The sequence below is a fragment of the Glycine soja genome, chromosome 15 (genome assembly GCF_004193775.1).
Source record: "Glycine soja cultivar W05 chromosome 15, ASM419377v2, whole genome shotgun sequence".
NCBI classification, from domain to species: Eukaryota; Viridiplantae; Streptophyta; class Magnoliopsida; order Fabales; family Fabaceae; genus Glycine; species Glycine soja.
The window spans coordinates 16289695-16309235 of NC_041016.1; the positions used below are offsets into that span (position 1 = coordinate 16289695).

Here is a 19541-nt window from a genome sequence, read left to right on the forward strand (position 1 = left end):
AGAATCTTGAGTCTTGAATCTTGATCTTGATTCTTGAAGCTTGATCCATGAATCTTGATTCTTGAATTCAACTTTCCTCTTAAATCTTGAAGTGTTCTTCAACTTTTCCTCTTGAGTCTTGAAGTGTTCTTCAACTTTCCTCTTGAATCTTGAAGTCTTCTTGATTCTATCTTGAATATCTTGAACTCATTCTTTGATTGACCATTGAGCTTTTTGTCATCACCTTTGTCATCATCTTTTGTTATCATCAAAACATCTTTGAATCACTCTTGATTCATCATGAAGCTTTGCTTTTACATTCTATTTTTGATGAATTTCTGAAACTTCTTCACAAAGAGTGAGAAGTCTTCTTCATCATCAGATTCTTCTTCTTCTTCTTCTTCTTCTTCTTCTTCTTCTTCTTCTTCTTGCATTGAGGAGGAGGCTTTGAGTGCTATGCTTTTTTTTCCTTTTGTCGGTCTCTTCATTTTGGTTGAGACGTTGAAGTTCCATTTTTATGTTCCTGCAGTTTGCCAAAAAGAGTGGCAAGAGACATAGAAGAAAGATCTTTAATTTCAGAAATGGCAGTTACCTTGGGCTACCATTCCCTACTTAAGCATCTCAAAACTTTATTAATTAAATCTTCATTAGGAAAGGTTTTTCCTAAGGAGGCAAGGTGATTGGCTATGTGTGTGAATCTTTTCTGCATGCTTTGGATGTTCTCATTAGTGTTCATCCTAAATAATTCATATTCATATGTAAGGGTATTGACTCTAGATCTTTTCACATCAGTGGTGCCTTCATGTGTAAGTTGGAGAGTATCCACATCTCCTTTGCATTTGAACAGTTTGACACTTTAAAATATTCATTTATTCCTAGGGCAGAAGTGATTATGTTTTTGGCTTTAAGATTATATTGGAATCTTCTTCTATCCTCTTCAGTCCATTTATCTATAGGTTTTTCTGTTGTTGTGCTTGTGCTTGCATCTACTATGGTGGGTACATAGAGTCCTATTTCTATTGCTTCCCAAATGTTTAAATCTATGGCTTCAATAAATATTTGCATTCGGGTTTTCCAGTAGTGGTAACCCTCACCATTAAAGATAGGTGGCCTATGGATGGATTTTCCTTCGGGAAACAGAGAATTTGAGGAGGCCATGAATCTTGAGGTTGTGAAACTTTTCTAAAGAAACCTACTATGATACCACTTGTTGGATCGAGTGGCCTCAGAATAATTAAGAAGGGGGAGTTGAATTAATGATTAATGTGTCTTGAATAATTAAAATTTATCCTTCTTAATATTACTAGATTAAATTAGGTTTTACTACTAAGTTATGAGAAAGTAAAAAACATAAACAATAACTTAGAGAAAAGTAAAGCGGAAATAAAAAGTACACAACGAAAATTAAAGAGTGTAGGGAAGAAGAAGACAAACACAAGATTTATACTAGTTCGGCAACAACCCGTGCCTACATCCAGTCCCCAAGCAACCACCGATTCTTGAGATTTCCAATAACCTTGTAAAATCCTTTACAAACAAAGATCTACAAGGGATGTACCCTCCCTTGTTCTCTTTGAACAACCAAGTGGATGTACACTCCACTTGAACTGATCCACAAGAGATGTACCCTTTCTTGTTCTCAGTATCACAACCCAAGTAGATGTACGCTCTACTTGTACCACAAAGGATGTACGTTCCAATGTGTTAAGGCAAAGAATTCTTAGGCGGTTAGCCCCTTGAATCTTTTTAAGGGGAAACAAAAGATATCTCAGGCGGTTAGTCCTTTGAAATCTTTTGTTTAAAGGGAAAGGGAAGAATCAAAAGAATTCTCAAGTGGTTAGTCCTTTGAATCTTTTGTCAAGAGGGAGAAGGGAGAATCAAAAGAATTCTCTGGCGGTTAGTCCTTTGAATCTTTTGGCAAGAGGGAGAAGGAAGAAAAGATAGCACACTTTTGTTTTCTACAGAATTTCCACTTGCAGAAAAAAAACAAAGTTTTGAAACAAAGTTTAGAAAGATTTTTGCAAAGAAAAAGCAATGGGCAATGGTTAGAGAAAGATTTTGAAAAAGAATTGTTTGGAAGAATATCATACATATGTTAAACGTGTGCCAAAGTCATGCTTTTAAAGACTCTTCATGTCTGGTCAAAGAAACCATTGGAAGAGTTGTGACTTTAGAGAAAACCATGTTAAGAGTTATAACTCTTAACTTTTTCTTCAAAACTGTTCACCGGTAATCGATTACCACAAAGGTGTAATCGATTACACAATGTGTTTTATGAAAAGTTGTGACTCTTCACAATTGGATTTGAATTCCAATGTTCAGATTCACTTGGAATTGATTACTAATATAGTGTGATCGATTACACTATTTGAAAATCATTTTGGAACGTTATAAATCATTTGAAAATATTTTGAAAACCAATCTGGTTTATGGTAATCGATTACTGATAACTGGTAATCAATTGCTAGAGAGTAATCACTCTGGTAACTTAGAAAATTTGAGAAAATTCTTTTGTAAAACAAAACTGTGCTATTTGGTTTTTGAAAAAATCTTTTAATACTTATCCTATATGAAGTCTTGACTTGTTGCTTCTTGATTTCTTCTCTTGAATCTTGAATCTTGGATTGGATTCTTGATGCTTGATCTTGTGCTTTTGCGCGTCTTGATTCTTGATTTGTTGTGTGCTATTTGGTTTTAGAGAGTTAGTCATATTAATCTTTTGTGCAAAAGTTGTGTTTTCCCTTTCATGGGTTTCCCTTTTGCTTTATGTTCTTGTATAAACTTTTTCGATGTTGTAAGCGTGTTTTAGTGTATGCATGAGATAAATATGTATTCATTTGATGCACACAACACCAATACCTTTTTGCACACAGGGTGAGTTGAAAATGGGCCTTATACCCGGGTCCATGGGAACATAAGGAGTGGAAGTGAATCTATGGTCATGCTGGGTCTCCGACTTGCTTGATAACAATGAACCCTCATCTAGAGTTTTTCTCTTTGATAACATATTGTTGTTGGTAGTCCCTACTGCCGCAATATGTTTTTCGAAGGGGATGATACCTCTAGAAACCATCAAGAGAGATATGACCACCTTGGGAATTATCACTAAAAGCCTTTTAGTTCCTCCCGTTTAGGTCCCTAAAATAGGGACACGAAGCGAACACGCTGTGTGCCTTTTAAACACTGCTATGCATATAACCTAAATGTCATGTATGTCTTTGTTGTATGATTATTTGTGGATATTGCCATACTGTGTACATCCCCGTGTTGTGCTTTTGCGCGTCTGCATCATGTCGTCACACATGCGTTGTATGTTGGTCTCGTCTTTTGTCACGGGAAGCCGAATGGTCCATATCACCTTCTTAATTGCACACATGGGGCACTGCGTCCCCAAATGTGCAAGTAAGAAGAGATGATTTTTCGGGCTCTCGTGCCCATAAATGCATTCATATCATGCATCGCATAAACTTTTGGAACGAGTGGCCTCAAAATAATTAAGAATGAGGGGTTGAATTAATTATTAATGTGTCTTGACTAATTAAAAATTTATCCTTCTTAATGTTACTAGATTCAGTTAGGCTTTACTACTACGGTATGGGAAAGTAAAGAACAAAAACAATAACTTAGACAAAAGTAAAGCGGAAATAAACAGTACACAGCGGAAAGATAACGAGTGTAGGGAAGAAGAAAATAAACACAAGATTTATACTGGTTCGGCAACAACCCGTGCCTACGTCCAGTCCCCAAGCAAACATCGGTTCTTGAGATTTCCAATAACCTTGGAAAATCCTTTACAAGCAAAGATCCAAAAGGGATGTACCCTCGCTTGTTCTCTTTGAACAACCAAGTGGATGTACACTCCACTTGAACTGATCCACAAGAGATGTACCCTCTCTTGTTCTCAGTATTACAACCTAAGTAGATGTACGCTCTACTTGTACCACAAAGGATGTACCCTCCAATGTGTTAAGACAAAGAATTATTAGGCGGTTAGTCTCTTAAATCTTTGTAAGGGGAAACAAAAGATATCTCACGCGGTTAGTCCTTTGAAATCATTTGTTTAAAGGGAAGAGGAAGAATCAAAAGAATTCTCAGACGGTTAGTCCTTTGAATCTTTTGGCAAGAGGGAGAAGGAAGAAAAGATAGCACACTTTTGTTTTCTACAGAATTTCTACTAGCAGAAAAAACGAAGTTTAGAAAGCTTTTTGGAAAAAAAAAAAAGCAATGGGCAATGGTTAGAGAAAGATTGTGAAAAAGAATTGTTTGGAAGAATATCATACATATGTTAAATGTGTGCTAAAGTCATGCTTTTATAGACTCTTCATATCTGGTCAAAGAAACCATTGGAAGAGTTGTGACTTTAGAGAAAACCATGTTAAGAGTTATAACTCTTAAGTTTTTCTTCAAAACTGTTCACTGGTAATCGATTACCACAAAGGTGTAATCGATTACATAATGTATTTTATGAAAAGCTTTGACTCTTCACAATTGGATTTGAATTCTAACGTTCAGATTCACTTGTAATCGATTACTAATATAGTGTTATCGATTACACCATTTAAAAATCATTTTGGAATATTGCAAACCATTTGAAAATATTTTGAAAACCAAACTGGTCATTGGTAATCGATTACTGATAACTGGTAATCGATTGCTAGAGAGTAATCACTCTGGTATCTTAGAAAATTTGAGAAAATTCTTTTGTAAAACAAAATTGTGCTAGTTGATTTTTGAAAAAAAAATATTTTAATACTTATCCTGTATGAAGTCTTGACTTATTGCTTCTTGATTTCTTCTCTTGAATCTTGGATTGGATTCTTGATGCTTGATCTTGAAATCTTGAATCAATCATTTGGGCTTTTGGCATCATCAAAATTGTTTGGTTTATCATCATGAATCTTGCTTCTACATAAGCATCTCTTCATGGCATCGTAATGGACGTATCGTTCCTGCATTTGTCACTTATCATTTCATGCATTGCATTTTGCATAAGTCATTTCTTCACCGTGCATCTGCATCTAACATGTTTCTTGTACACCTTCTATTTTCATGTTCGCTCATGCATGATCCTTGCATTTTCTTCTACAAAACAAAGAAAGTCACGATAAAGCTCAAACAATGCATCATTCGCATACATCCGTGCTTTTCATTGGTTGCATTGCTCATTGCATTCTTTCCCTGAAAACCTAACTTTAATCATTGTTATCATAAGGGAAGAACGCACTTTACGACACCCTTACTGAATGCATGTTAGAGCTGGAGTAATGGCTGAAGTAGACGAGGTGCAAGAGGGATGAAGGCCGACATGGAGGCCATGAAAGAAGAGATGGCCACAATGATGGAGGCCATGATGAGCATGAAGAAGATAATGGAGGTCAATGCGACTGCAGTTGCCGCTATTAGCGTTGTTTCTGGGGTGGACCCGACTCCCCCATCTTACCTCAACCTAATAAATCATCCAACCGCGGATACAGGAGACCCCCATTTTGTGCAAGCCCAGAACAAGCAGGTTTTCCTGCCATATGGTTTGCCTCCAAACTATACTCCACCCAATGAGAATGTCAATAACTTCACTTCTATACCCATTGAGAGCCAACAACCTCAATTTGATCATGCACATGTCTCTCAACCCATGGGTGAGACACATGAAATGCGCCACCATAATCTAGCCGACTTCCAGCCTTGCTTCGGATATGCCACTGAAGGGCAAGCAGTTGGTGGTATACCCCTGCAAAACACTTTGGAAGGCCCTTAGTATCACCCACAACCACACCCCTTACATTCTACAGTAGGTAAAAACCCTCATGCTATGGCAGATATGGGAAAGTAGGATCATCAAGAGGAAAGCCTCAGGGCCATTGAAGGAGGCGAAGATTATGCCTTTGCTAACCTAGAAGAGTTGTTCCTAGTACCCAATATCATCACCCCTCCCAAGTTCAAGGTGCCAGACTTTGCCAAGTACAAGGGGACTACTTGCCCCAAGAACCTCCAATGACAGAGAAAGAGATGGTCACAATAATAGTAGACACATTACCAGTGTTTTACTATGAAAAAATGGTGGGGTACGCACCTTCAAGCTTTGCAGACTTGGTCTTCGTCGGCAAAAGGATCGAAGCGGGTCTGAAAAGAGGCAAATTTGATCATGTTGCTTTGATGAATGAGAAAACTGGGGCAAATGAAGAGGATTAGAATGAGGAAGGAACCAATGTTGAGGTAGCCATTCCTACATGGCCAAACTTCCCACCAGCCCAACAATGTCATCGCTCAGCCAATATCGACCTTTCTCCTTACTCACCACCCAGTCATCCACAAAGGCTATCCCTAAATCATCCACAAAGTTTGTTGGCCGCACATCCAATGCCAAGCGCAAACCAAAACACCAACCAAGAAATAAATTTTGTAGTGAAAAAGCCTGTAGAATTCACCCCAATTCCGATGTCCTATGCTGACTTGCTCCCATATCTACTTGATAATTCAATGGTTGCCATACCCCAACCAAGGTTCCTCAACCTCTATGTTTCTGAGGATACGACTCGAATGCAACATGTGCTTATCATGGAGGGGCCTCGGGGCATTCCATTGAGCATTGTAGGACCCTAAAGCATAAGGTGCAAGGTCTAATTGATGCGGGCTGGCTGAAATTTGAGGAGAATCGCTTGTGAATCCTGACATTCACAAGAGATGCCACACATGGGGCAATTTGAAGGTTGATTCTAGATGTCTCTAATGACTCATTAGGATTTTCAAGTTTATGCCATTATTGTAAACCACAGTTACAATGCTAAATAATATGGATAAATTTGACATCCTTGTCTCTTTCATCCTCTCACAATTACATCTTTGCTTATTCAACTTCCACCAGAATATGAGTGTAAGCCATAGGTTTGTTTGCTCAAGTGACCTGCCCTCCTGAGTTTGGACTTCCAAGACCGTTCAATTAGAAATTACTCGTGCTACACATTGGGTGAGGATGCCATAAACAACGAGTAAAGCAAAAAAGTTCAAAAAGAAAAAGAAAAAGCATTTGATTGACTGCGTTTTCAAGTAAAAATATAAACATTCATGTGACCTCATTTTATCATTCCTGAAAGTTTGTCTTTTTGAGAGAGAAGTGAGTTATAAAAAATAGGAGTCGTTTGACTTAATCCATCAACTGAAAAATCCTTCAACTGTTTCTTATCCTTGAAAATCCTTTTGGAAAATCAGCCACTTCTTTTATTCTTCCTTGCTACAAGGTTGTGGAAATAAAACAACGATTGATATCTCAAAGCCCTACATTGGTGCAATGAAGGGCACTGTGCATGAGCCTTAGGCGAACCTAGAGGCAGGTCAAAAGTTCTCACCCGTCGATGTTTTTAAACAACAAAAAAAGGAGTGACAAACCCTGGGATTTCAGTGGATTGATTAAACGGCTCCATCGCTGTCACTCCAAAATTGTCAAGTGAATAAATCAAACAAGACATATACTCTGAGGGAGTTCCCGAAGAGATTTGCAAAGATAGGATGAGGTTGCATAAATTATCACCCCTTTCAAAAGGACAGTTAATCTGTGTCTTCCAAAAAATCAAATCACAAAATAGGAAAACAATGTCATGAACATTGTACAACTTTCCATTACATTGCATTGTTGCATACGAAGTCCGCATTTCAAGACAAAGGTTGCATGCATCTGCATCCCTAAAAATCATGTTAACTGCATAGATTTCCTACATCTAGTGTCCAATCTTTTGAATTTGGGATGACCGGCCCTCTTGATGAGTCAATCTCTTACTTTCTCATAAGGGTGGACCCTTGGGTACTAGTACCTATTGCCTTTAGAGGGATGCATGCCCTCACCTTCAGAGGGCTACATGTCCTCGCCTTCAGAGGGTTGCATGCCCTCACCTTCAGAGGGCTACATGCCTTCGCCTTCAGAAGGCTGCACGCCCTTGCCTTTAGAGGGCTGCACGCCCTCGCCTTCAAAGGGCTACACGCCCTCACCTTCAGAGGACTACACGTCCTCACCTTCAGAGGACTACACGTCCTCGCCTTCAGAGGACTACACGTCCTCACCTTCAGAGGACTACACGTCCTCGCCTTCAGAGGAGTACACGTCCTCCCCTTCAGAGGGCTACAGGTCCTCACCTTCAAAGGAGTACAGGTCTCTTGCCTTCAGAGGACTACATGTCCTCACCATTAGAGGACTACACGTCCTCACCTTCAGAGGACTACATGTCCTCGCCTTCAGAGGACTACACACTCTCACCTTCAGAGGACAACACGTCCTCCCCTTCAGAGGGCTACACGCCCTCACCTTCAGAGGACTACACCTCTTCGCCTTCAAAGGGCTACACGCCCTCGCCTTCAGAGGACTACTCGTCCTCGCCTTCATAGGACTACATGCCCTCGCCTTCAGGGGGCTACACGTCCTCACCTTCAAAGGACTACACACCCTCGCCTTCAGAGGACTACACGCCCTCACCTTCAGAGGACTACACGTCCTCGCCTTCAGAGGACTGCACATCCTCGCTTTTAGAGGGCTCCACATCTGCGCCTTCAAAGAACTCAAGGTCCTCTGCCCTTAATGCTTAATCGAGGCTTGCGCTCCCGGGTGAGGGGCTAGTAGTTTGCTTTTATCAGTTCTTGGGCCACCCCCCTAATAATGGAGGGCGACCAACTGTGCAAGCACAACCAGAGGAGGAGACTATCGCACAACTACTATGCATACCGGGGCAAGATTTCACCCAGACGCTGCAAGGAGATGAGTGTGGATCGTGTGCATCAACATATGGATGATGTTGCTACTTAGCAACCTTCTTCCCAGCGACCACCACTCTGATCTCCCCCTGCCGAAGTGTCAGCTGGTTTATGCCATCATGACATAAGTAAGTATGCACATGGCTCAACTGGTCTCTGATGCCATCTATTATTTGTAGGGATCACGCCCGCAAGACACCCAGTGGACCCGAAGAAGTCCAATAGGGCCCTGGGGTTCTAGCTTTGATTACAGGCCTCTGTCGGTTCTACGAAGTGACCACCACTCTGATCTCCCCCTGCCGAAATGTCAGTTGGTTTATGCCATCAAGACATAGGTAAGTATGCACGTGGCTCAACTGATTTCTGATGTCATCTACTGTTTGTAGGGATCACGCCTACAAGACACTCAGTGTGCCCAGAGAAGTCCAACAGGGTCCTAGGGTTTCCAGGTTTGATTACGAGCCTCCGTCAGTTCTACGGATTGCCCGTCGCCCCCAATAGGGTGATTAGGCCCCTATTAGCAGGGTTTTCATCGAGAAGTACTGCACCCCCAGGCAGGCACAGGGCGAGGCATCATAGTAGTCGGCAACAGACGCACCACCACCACCTCCAGAGTTCACCTCAACTCATCCACAAAAAGGCTGGAGCGTTGCCTATGACACATGGCCGACCAACTGGCGACCATCATCATTTTCACTCCTCTTTTAAACCCACCAATTGAAATTCATTAAAACTTCATCAAATGATAGAATCATCGAAGAAGCGCAAAGGATCTTCCTCCACCACCGCTGCTGCTGGCCACCACCGCCACGAACCTTCTGGAGCACCCACAACACCAATTCCTTTTTCTCTTTCATCTCCTCGATCATCTACCTTGTTTTCTTCATATGATCAACGCCAAAGGCACTCTTCCCAATTTTCCAATCGAGTCATTTGAGACCCTAAGTACCTAGACCTTGCTTTATTTGATGATGAAACATTTGATTGTTATCAAGTGTTTCGAAACTCTGGTTTAACTAAATTTTTGTCTCTAAAACTGCTTCATTATCCTGAATTAGTTAGAGTCTTCTATAATAACTTGAAAATTCAGGATGGTATTATTTACTGTGAGGTGCATAATGTGTCTATTCTTATTGATCAATCTTTGTTCTTTTCATTGACAAAATTACCCAATCAAGGTGTTCCTTTTGAGGGCACCCTTATTGATGACTGGAAGTTTGATTATTCTATTCATGATGCTCGCCGTATGGTCTGTAATGACCAGGCTGATATGACCGGCAGATTACTTGTTGGGTCATTAACCTTTGATTTCCGCATCATGCACTTTATTATTGTTCGTATTTTACTTCCCGTTCTTCTAACCCTTCTCAAGCCTCCGAGGAGGATTTGATTCTTATGTGGGCTTTTCTTACCAGTCGTCAGATGGACTAGGCTCACTTGATTCGGTACCGGATGCATAAGGCATTACGGACCAATGCACCTCTCCCTTATCCTCACCTCGTCACCCTTTTTCTTCATCATTTCAAAATTCCTTTGGAAGATGAACCATTTGTTCAAGTAAAAAGGTCTTTTGCTATTAGTGCTGGTGCGGTTATCTCATTTGGTTATCGTAAGGATGATGATGGTCAGTGGGTTCGGAAACAAGACTTACCTCAGCCAATCCCTGACGAATATACTCTTTCTCCTCCACCGCAAAGGGTTGATTCCTCTTCACTTCTGAACGATGTTCTCTCTGAACTTCACAGTCTTCGAGCTTTTGTGGGTGACCGATTTGATGCTATGGATACTCGCTAGGATGCCATGGATGCTCGCTTCGATGGGATGGATATGAGGATTACTTGACTTGAGGACGATATGAGCTTCATTAGGCGTTGCTTCGATCCACCAGCCAACCCTTAGTTATCTCTACAATCTTAAGTAGTTATTTATTTCAGTCGTGTATTTTGGCTTTTTGTTGCTTTAGTTATGGTTCTCTTGGACTTTTACCATTGTGTTGGATATTTCTAGACTTTGTGTTTGGTTATTTCTAGACTTTGAATTGGTTAATTAAGACTTGTGTGGATTATTCTCTGGATTGATTTAGTTTTTGAATAACTTGTGCTTTGTTTAGACATTTACTTAGTTTTTTTCTTTAACCATTTTTGGCTTTTTGATGTTGCCAAAGGGGGAGAGAACAAGGGTAAGATTTATAAACTTAGGCATAAATTCCAAAAGTTAGGGGGAGTAAGGGTTGTGTGAACGCATTATCAATTGTATGTAGTTTATCTTGATTTCAGGATATTGTCATCATCAAAAAGGAGGAGATTGTATAAGCAAATATATCATGAAGTTTTGATGATGCCAAAGAAACGCGCTTCTTATGGTTGATCCAAGACAAGACTCCAAGAAATCCAAGATAAATGTTGAAGTTAGTCCTTAATAGTCTTAGAAAGCTTTCATTAATTGATGATGCAAAGGTTTGGCCAAAGGATGCTTGTTTGAAATTTTAAAATATGGTATTTACTCTCTGGTAATCGATTACCCGAGGATGTTATCGATTATCAATGGCCAAAACGCTTTCGGAAATATTTTTAAATATTTTTGAAAGCATGTAATCGATTACACAATTCTTGTAATCAATTACCAGCAGTTGATACTATTTATAGCACCTATTAAAAATTTGAACTCAAATTTTAAAGCCTGTAATCGATTACACAAGACTTGTAATCGATTACCAGGAGGAATTTTCGAAAATAACTCTCAAGAGTCACATCTGTTCAAGAGTTTTTTTAATAGCTTTCAAAGGCCTATAAATAGGTGACTTGGGACACGAATTTCCTTAGAGTTTTTCTGCACAAAGAGTCGCATCCTCTCAAAAACAAAATTGTCTTATCCTCTAAAACATTCCTTGGCCAAAACACTTGCAAATTCAATAAGGAATCATTGAGTGATCTTCATTATATCATCTTTCTCTTAAAAGAGATAATTCTTCTTCTTCCTTTTCTTATTCAAGAGAATTGATTAAGAGACCAAGGGTCTCTTGTTGTAAGGTTATCTGAACACAAAGGAAGAGTTGTCCTTGTGTGGTTCAGACATTGTAAAAGGAATTTTACAAGATAGTTGAAATCTCAAGCGGGTTGCTTGGGGACTGGACGTATGCACAATGCGTGGCCGAACCAGTATAAACTAACTGAGTTTGCACTTTCTCTTCCCTTAAACTTCTTTTATTTATTGTTTTTTTGTTTTTTGCATTAAAGAAGTTTATTTTAAATTGTCTTGTTAAGTAATTCATAATAAGGGTACATTGAGAATTTTAAAATGGAGAGTTAAAATTTTAAGTAGGAAAATAGTTTTTGATATCTTAATTCAACCCCGCTTCTTAAGATATCTGAGGTCACTTGTCTAACAGACAAATATTCCCGGCTTACTTTGACAAAAAAAACCCCATTTGATATTAGTTGAAAAATAGTCTTGGTTGATGTTAATTTTAAAACATCACTAATTGTGGTCAGACAATACAACCATAGTTAAAATTATAAATATTTTGTATTTTTAAATTATTAAAAATTGAAAAATATTTTTTGATTAATATTTCAAAATTATATTGTGTTTGTTTTCTATAAAGTTTAATATTAAAATTTCATCTATTTAAAATATAAAATCGAAATTTTTGCATATGGAGAAAATTGAATTGCCTTATCAAAACAAAGCATTTAAAATTGAAAAAATTTGAATTGATTTATCTAAACAAAGAATTTAAAAAATAAAAGAAATTAAAATCAAAACAAGTTAAATTCTAGACATTCCAAATTCCCTAAAATTTTAAAATTTTTAATCCAAACAAAAGGTAACTTCACACACTAGAAATAATTTTATAAATTGAAACTCAAGACTAATATTTTCATAAGTAAATTCAAATTATCTTCAAAATATTAAATTTCAGAAATAATTTTTTTTTAAAGAAAATAAGTATCTTTTTTTAAGCCATAATTTATCCTTATATAACGGCAAATGTCTTTTTAAAAAAACAAATCCTATATCTCATCTTATTGTTGCGTGCTTTACAAGCTAACAGAGAAACTATAAATAAGCACACAACATTGGCAACATACACCAACGTTTGATTAAGAAAATAGAAGCCTTATTTTGCTCTCTGTTCTTTCTCTCAACAATCGTTCCAACAAATCAAGAGAGTTGAATTCTGAAGCTTTTGCTAGTTTCTACCACTCAGGTTTGTTTCTCCGAACGCGAAAATCTAATACTTCTTTTAGGGTTTGTGATGGATGATCTGCGAGAATCTATGTTCTATCCGACTTCATTTATCTCAGTGAAGTTTTCTGCGCTTCCACGACGCAAATATAGGGTTTCGCGTTTAGGGTTCCTTTCAATTTATTTATTATCGGGGTTTTCAAAAGGATCGGCAACACCCTAATTTGGGGTTTGGGGAGAGTCTCTATTGACGTTGCTGATCAGGGTTAAATTATTGGTCTTTGATCCAAGTCTTCAATGGGTTTTGATCTTGATGTTGTTGATCTTCCTCGATCAACATAGTTTGTTGCCGTTCATCACTTGCTTTACGATTGTTATTTTGGGAATGGAAAATTTGGGAGCCAAAAGGTTTTGGGTTTTGGATGAAGAATTAAGTCTATGGCTGGGATTTAATCAATGAGTTAATGACTGAAAGCATGAGCCATGGAGAATTTTATTGATAGGATACAGTACCTGATCTGGGATGTCATTACAATGCCATGTGTGTTTTTTAGAATATCATGGATACAAAGTTTGCACGAAGGACTGAGCGCATTGGTAGAACAACATGCTCTTATTGGAGAGCTGGAAAATGTAACAGAAATCCATGCAGATTTGTGCACATAGAGACACCATCTCCACCTGCTGCTTGTGGTTATGGCAATACTGCATATAGCTACGGAAAAAAGCCCCATTCCTCCTCTGAGAATACCCCGAAATATGGTTCAAAGAAAGCATTGCTTGGAGATAATGGAGATAGAGGAGATGCAACAAGGGTTGCTAAGGCTTTCAAGAAATCATCACCAAGGATATGTAAATACTGGATCAACAACAATTGTGCACATGGTGAACAATGCCTGTATCTGCATTCATGGTTTCATGGTGATGGGTTTTCCACAGTAACGAAACTTCATGAACATAAGAAGGTACTTGACTCTTGAACCTCCATTTAGTATTTAACAAACCGAAATTATATTTAAAGTTCTTTCATAGTTCATTTTTAGCATAATGATTAAATCAAAATTGATATCTGACTTAATAATTGACTAATGTTTTAACAATTATTGATTACAGTCATAGAGTTTTATAATGTAACTATATGCTAGAATAGCGGAATAAGTGTTTTTTGAAAAAGCATTCTCTTCCCTAGTTTCCTAGGAAATGCTAGAATTTGTGAGCCTCCGCATCATGTTAATATTTTTTGTAGTAGTTAAATTAAAGCTTTTGAAAACAGGTTATCACTGGCATCGCACTTCCTGTTGGATCCGACAAACTTTATTCTGGCAGCACTGATGGGACAGTTAGGATATGGGACTGCCATACTGGTCAATGTGCTAAAGTCATCAATCTTGGTGCTGAGGTTACCTCTTTGATCAGTGAGGGGTCATGGATTTTTGTTGGTCTGCAAAATGCTGTCAAGGTAAGCTCTTATCTGTCATTGTTTTGTTTTGATGTATGATAATGTCTAATCATAGGAGTAGTACATGCAAACTGATTATGTGGCTGTGGTTGTTGTGAAGGCTTGGAATATCCAGGCCATGTCAGAGTTTACTCTTGATGGACCCAAAGGCCGAGTCCGTGCCATGACTGTTGGCAACAATACACTCTTTGCTGTTGCAGAGGTAACTAACCATGTTATTAATATTGTCCAATGATATTCCCCTAACCGAATTCTTTTTTTCTGGGGTGAGTTAAAATTTGTTTTATTTAAAATTTCAGGATGGTTATAAAAAAGGATCTCGAACTTAATGATTTGGATAGAAGTATGGTACTTGATAGAACATTATGGCGGAAGTTGATCCATGTAGCCGACCCCACCTAGTGGGATAAGGCGTTGTTATTGTTGTTGTTGTTGTTGTAAAATTTCAGGATGGTGTCATTTTTGCTTGGAGAGGAAGCTCTAAAGCCGATTCTCCTTTTGAACTGGTTGCGTCTCTCACTGGCCACACTAAAGCAGTGGTTTGTCTGGCGGTTGGATGCAAGATGCTGTACTCCGGGTCCATGGACCAAAGCATAAAGGTATGTCTGTTGTTGAGGATTCTATTTTTCTTTATTAACATGAGAATTTTTTCTGAGAAAAGGATATGTAATTTTCTTTGAACTGTCCTATAAACGACCGGATGTTGTTATTTTGTCTTCTTCAGGTCTGGGACATGGATACATTACAGTGTACAATGACACTAAATGATCATACTGATGCAGTCACATCCCTTATCTGTTGGGATCAATATCTGTTGTCAAGTTCATCTGACCACACAATTAAAGTCTGGGCTTGCATTGAAGCAGGATCTTTGGAAGTAATATATACACACACCGAAGAAAATGTAAGCGTTGACTTAATCTTATGTGTTGAAATATCATTTGGTTTTATTTTCATGTGTAAGAAGTCAAGCTGATATTTCTTATAATGCTGACGAGTTGGTCAATCTCCTAAATTGATGATTTTTTTATATTACAGGGTGTTGTTTCACTCTTTGGGATGCCTGATGCAGAGGGAAAGCCAATATTATTTTCCTCGTGCAGAGACAATTCAGTTCACATGTATGAATTGCCTTCGTAAGTAAATCTAAATTATTCACGTTTCTTTTTGTTACTGTACCTCCGTCATGGTAATATTTCTTATTTTTTTGTTGCATCCTCTGATGTTTTTTCAACAGATTTTCAGAGAGGGGACGTTTATTTGCCAAGAAAGATGTGGCATTGATTGAGTTAGGTCCTGGTGGCCTCTTCTTCACTGGAGATGAGAGTGGTTTGCTGATGGTATGGAAATGGTTGGAGGTACCTAAGGTGGCATCCTCTTGACATGTGTTTCCTTTCAACATTGGAGTTGTATTATCCCATCTATTTCCTCTTGAAGCAGATGGTGATAAGGATGAATTTATTTGTCTGAGCAGTAAATTCACTGTAAAAACAATTGTATAGAAATTGACAATTTTATAGAAATACCAATTTCATTCTTTTATATTCTTCCCAGCAGATGTAATCTTCTCCTGCTTTGCTAAATATATTACAATTGTAAGTAACATGGTTTGTAATGAAGTCTGTTTTCAAATTCTTTCTATCATTATCAAAGAATACATATTTGGAATCCAAATATAAGTTCGACCAAAAATATAGTTTTTCTTACTTGTTAAAAATCGTTATTGTAATTCAATTATTTTGGCATTACTGTTATTGTAATTCAATACATATATTTTGGAGGAGTGTGGGGGCGTGGGTGTCATCATCTACACCTGAGCCTTCATCATAATCTCCATCTGTCTAGACAACATCTTCATCTTTTGTTCAAGAGAAGAACCAGATGAATTAACTTCCACCTACCTGATGAACCCTAGAGGATCTCCTATCACCCATGCCATTGTAAGCATTAGAGGGCTATAGTTGTGGAAAGAAAACAGGAAGGGGAAATTGAGACTCCATATTTTGTTGACTCCGCAACAGTGGTTTTTTCTTTTTTCAGTTACAATGTAGACTGTTTCTAGTAATTCTGTCCGGGTGTTAATGATTGAAATGAATTTGTATTAACATAGCAGGATCTTGTGATATTCTTTGAACCATTGTCCCTTGTGGCCCACTTTCTTTGGAAAGTAACCATGTCATATTCATATTACTATGTCAAAATATTGTTTCACTCCTCAGAAGCTTAGACGAGCGAGCAAGTAGAGAAACAGCCGTGTAGAGCTGCCTAGCTAAGTTTACGTTCAGAAAATTATTTTAAACCTTCTATATGTTTCTTGTTATTATCCCGTGAATATAAAAATTAAACCAAGAAAAATATTGCAATGCAAATAAGCATGTCTTCATAGTTTTACTATACACTTTCGGAAGCTTCAAGTTCTCAATTTTGTTTGTTGGGTTATAGAAAGCTTTGGAAAGCTTGATTTTTCTTCTTATTATTCCGAGAATATGAAAGCAATGGAAGAAAGATATTGCATAGCTAAAAACGTATGTCGTCCTGAGTATACTATACACGTTGAAAGCTGCTGGTGCTTGAAATTTTTGTAACGTACAAACTTTTACACTGTCATATTCGAGTGAACTTCATTTTAGTTCTCATATATATTTTTATAGAAACATCATGGGTACGTGGTATTAGTATTTTCTAATAGATGATTATCACATCATCCGTTAATAGTGACAAGGATCAGAATCGTAAAACAATAAATAGTGACAACAACGAAAATAAAATAATTTATAAAAATTAAAACTATAATGTATACTATATAAGTAAAATATGAACAAAATTATAATAACATTATGAAGATTTGGTCAAATTATACAAATATTTTTGTTTTTTTTAACTCTCGGACAAATCTCTTCTTATTGTTTGAAAAAATATTACATGGATGTTTCATTCTAACACCCTCCTTTGAATCAAGGCTAAAATGCATTTTTTGGTCATTCCATTTTCTTAAATATGGGATTTTATTTCCCTTGTTTAATTAGACATTTCATCTCCTTTTAAAATGTTGGTTATTTTAGTCTTTTATTTCTTAATTGAGATATTTCATCAGTAACTTTTAAAAGATTCACAATTTTAGTCTTTTGTCCAATTTCAAATGTTCATCTATGTATTGACCCTTATTCTTTTATGTTTTTATTGAAATATTGTTATATATTTCATTGTTCTTCAATGTTAGCCTTTTACTTTTATGTTTTATGCTTGTTATCGATTGGTTGGTGACCCGTACCTTAATTTTTAGATAAGATTGCGATTGAAAAATGTTTTCTTTTATCTTGAACTTGAACTGTGGTAAAATATCCATTAAACCTTAGAGCTAGGAATATGATGAAGGATAATGATTATCTTTTGGTCATGGAACTTAAAACAATTTCTTTGTTAAATATGCAAGAGATTGACTTTTAATGGAAGAACTTAGATATTATCACCTAAGGAATTAAGGATTAAAATATCATTTTTGAACTATGTCTTATATTAACATTGAATAACAAGTTGAGTATGTTATCTTAGTGCAAGGAGAGTTTGATTTGGTGAAATCTAATTCCGATAATTTTTGTCATTGGAATTTCATATCATTTTATTGAGTGCTTGTAAAAAAATCCCAAAAATATTATAACTTGTACCTTTGTTTTAATTTATCTTTATTATTGAATATCGTGTTCAAATCATCATTGTTCATTTTTTAGTTTAATTAGTAAAAATTTCTAATATTTGTTAAGTATTATCAAGTTCTTGTGGGAATAATAACTTTTATTTATGGAATACTACTTGACAATTTGATATGATGGTCAATGAATTAATTTAAGTTTATAATTTTTTTCTCTTAAAAGAAAAACTTGTTGAAGGAACCTATCATGAGTTATCATAGTTTTTTTTTTCATGGTCCACTTCAAATTTCGACCGTCGCTATTTTCAGTTTTTTAGTTTCATTTACCATTCTATTCTATTTTCACTCATTTGAGTAATTTCAACACTCAAATTTTTGTGTACGTGGCATCAATATATTAATATATTACTAATATATATAAAAACAAAATATAGCCCGTGACGTTCATATTGACTAAATTATATGTGTGTGGCTTTTTCAAATAATAAATTTGTTTTTATTTTTTAAAAATATTAGTAAATGATAATATATAATAACTTAAGCATTTAAATATTTTAACCTTTTGTGATATTTTTAAGTGTACTTGGTGCACTCTTTCGATCCCGTTTTAAATTTAGACTCCCGTTTGGAGCACTATAATTATAGAATTTAAAAAATAAATATATTTGAAATGAAATTATAAGCAACTTTCATGGAAAGAAAATAACATGAATTATAAATTTTGTAGTGTGTTAGGATGGAGCAATTCAGCAAGGAAATCCATTTTTTCAAGGAATTTAAAAGGATTCATGATAAAATAACTTGTTTGGATAAAATAACTTGTTTGGATAAAATATTTGAAATGAGATTTAATTTTTGATACTTTTATAAATCATTTTGATTGACCAAAAACAGTGAGATTTCAAATCCTCTAAAAAACTATAGAATTTGAAATTCTTTTTTCGGAGATGCCCACTTGAACTCACGACGTTATTGCTCGCAACTCATTCGCGTTCAACACTCGCAACTACAGGTGACTAATGTTTTTACGACCGACATCGACATAAGTTTTTTTTCACTGGCGTTGCCCGATGTTTTTTCGGTAAGAATATTTTTTCTCGCTGACGTCAATCATGGGAATTTTGTGAATCATGGATGTTTTGATGATGCTAAAAAGAAATCACTTGATAATGATTGTCATCATCAAAAAGGGGGAGAATGTGAATATATGAATACATGATTTTGATGATGCCAAAAAAGAATCAAACAAGGTTGCTTCAAAGGTTAAGAATTGCTTCAATATTAATACAAGGTTTCTCCAACAAAAAAAGTCTTGCTTCAAGATTAACTCAAGATCAAGCCTTGCCTCAAAATAAAGTGTTTTCAAGACATCCAAGACTCTGGTAATCGATTATTAGGCAGTGTAATCGATTACCAAAAGACAATTTTGGAAAATAGCTGTTAGAAAGGGTTTTGAATTTGAATTTTGAACCTGTAATCGATTATCATATGTTTGTAATCGATTACCGGAAACAAAATTCTTGAAATTCA

General features: G+C 36.7%; 1 protein-coding gene across 1 annotated transcript; it reads left to right on the plus strand.

Annotated features, from left to right (window-relative positions):
• Nucleotides 1–12850: 12850 nt before the first annotated feature.
• Nucleotides 12851–15909, plus strand: LOC114387455 (zinc finger CCCH domain-containing protein 48-like). The gene is made up of 7 exons (XM_028347649.1): nucleotides 12851–13868; nucleotides 14177–14362; nucleotides 14463–14564; nucleotides 14812–14961; nucleotides 15087–15266; nucleotides 15401–15498; nucleotides 15600–15909. The coding sequence occupies exons 1-7, from the start codon at nucleotides 13464–13466 to the stop codon at nucleotides 15742–15744; spliced, it is 1266 nt and encodes a 421-aa protein (XP_028203450.1). The 5' UTR covers nucleotides 12851–13463; the 3' UTR covers nucleotides 15745–15909.
• Nucleotides 15910–19541: the final 3632 nt, after the last annotated feature.

What these genes read in the sequence shown, in the direction of transcription:
- LOC114387455 (XM_028347649.1), top strand. Translation starts at nt 13,464, where the DNA reads ATGGATACAAAGTTTGCACGAAGGACTGAGCGCATTGGTAGAACAACA. An exon ending in GTCTGCAAAATGCTGTCAAG is followed by an intron (nt 14,363 to 14,462) that starts GTAAGCTCTTAT and finishes GTTGTTGTGAAG; the next exon opens with GCTTGGAATATCCAGGCCAT. An exon ending in CACATGTATGAATTGCCTTC is followed by an intron (nt 15,499 to 15,599) that starts GTAAGTAAATCT and finishes TTTTTTCAACAG; the next exon opens with ATTTTCAGAGAGGGGACGTT.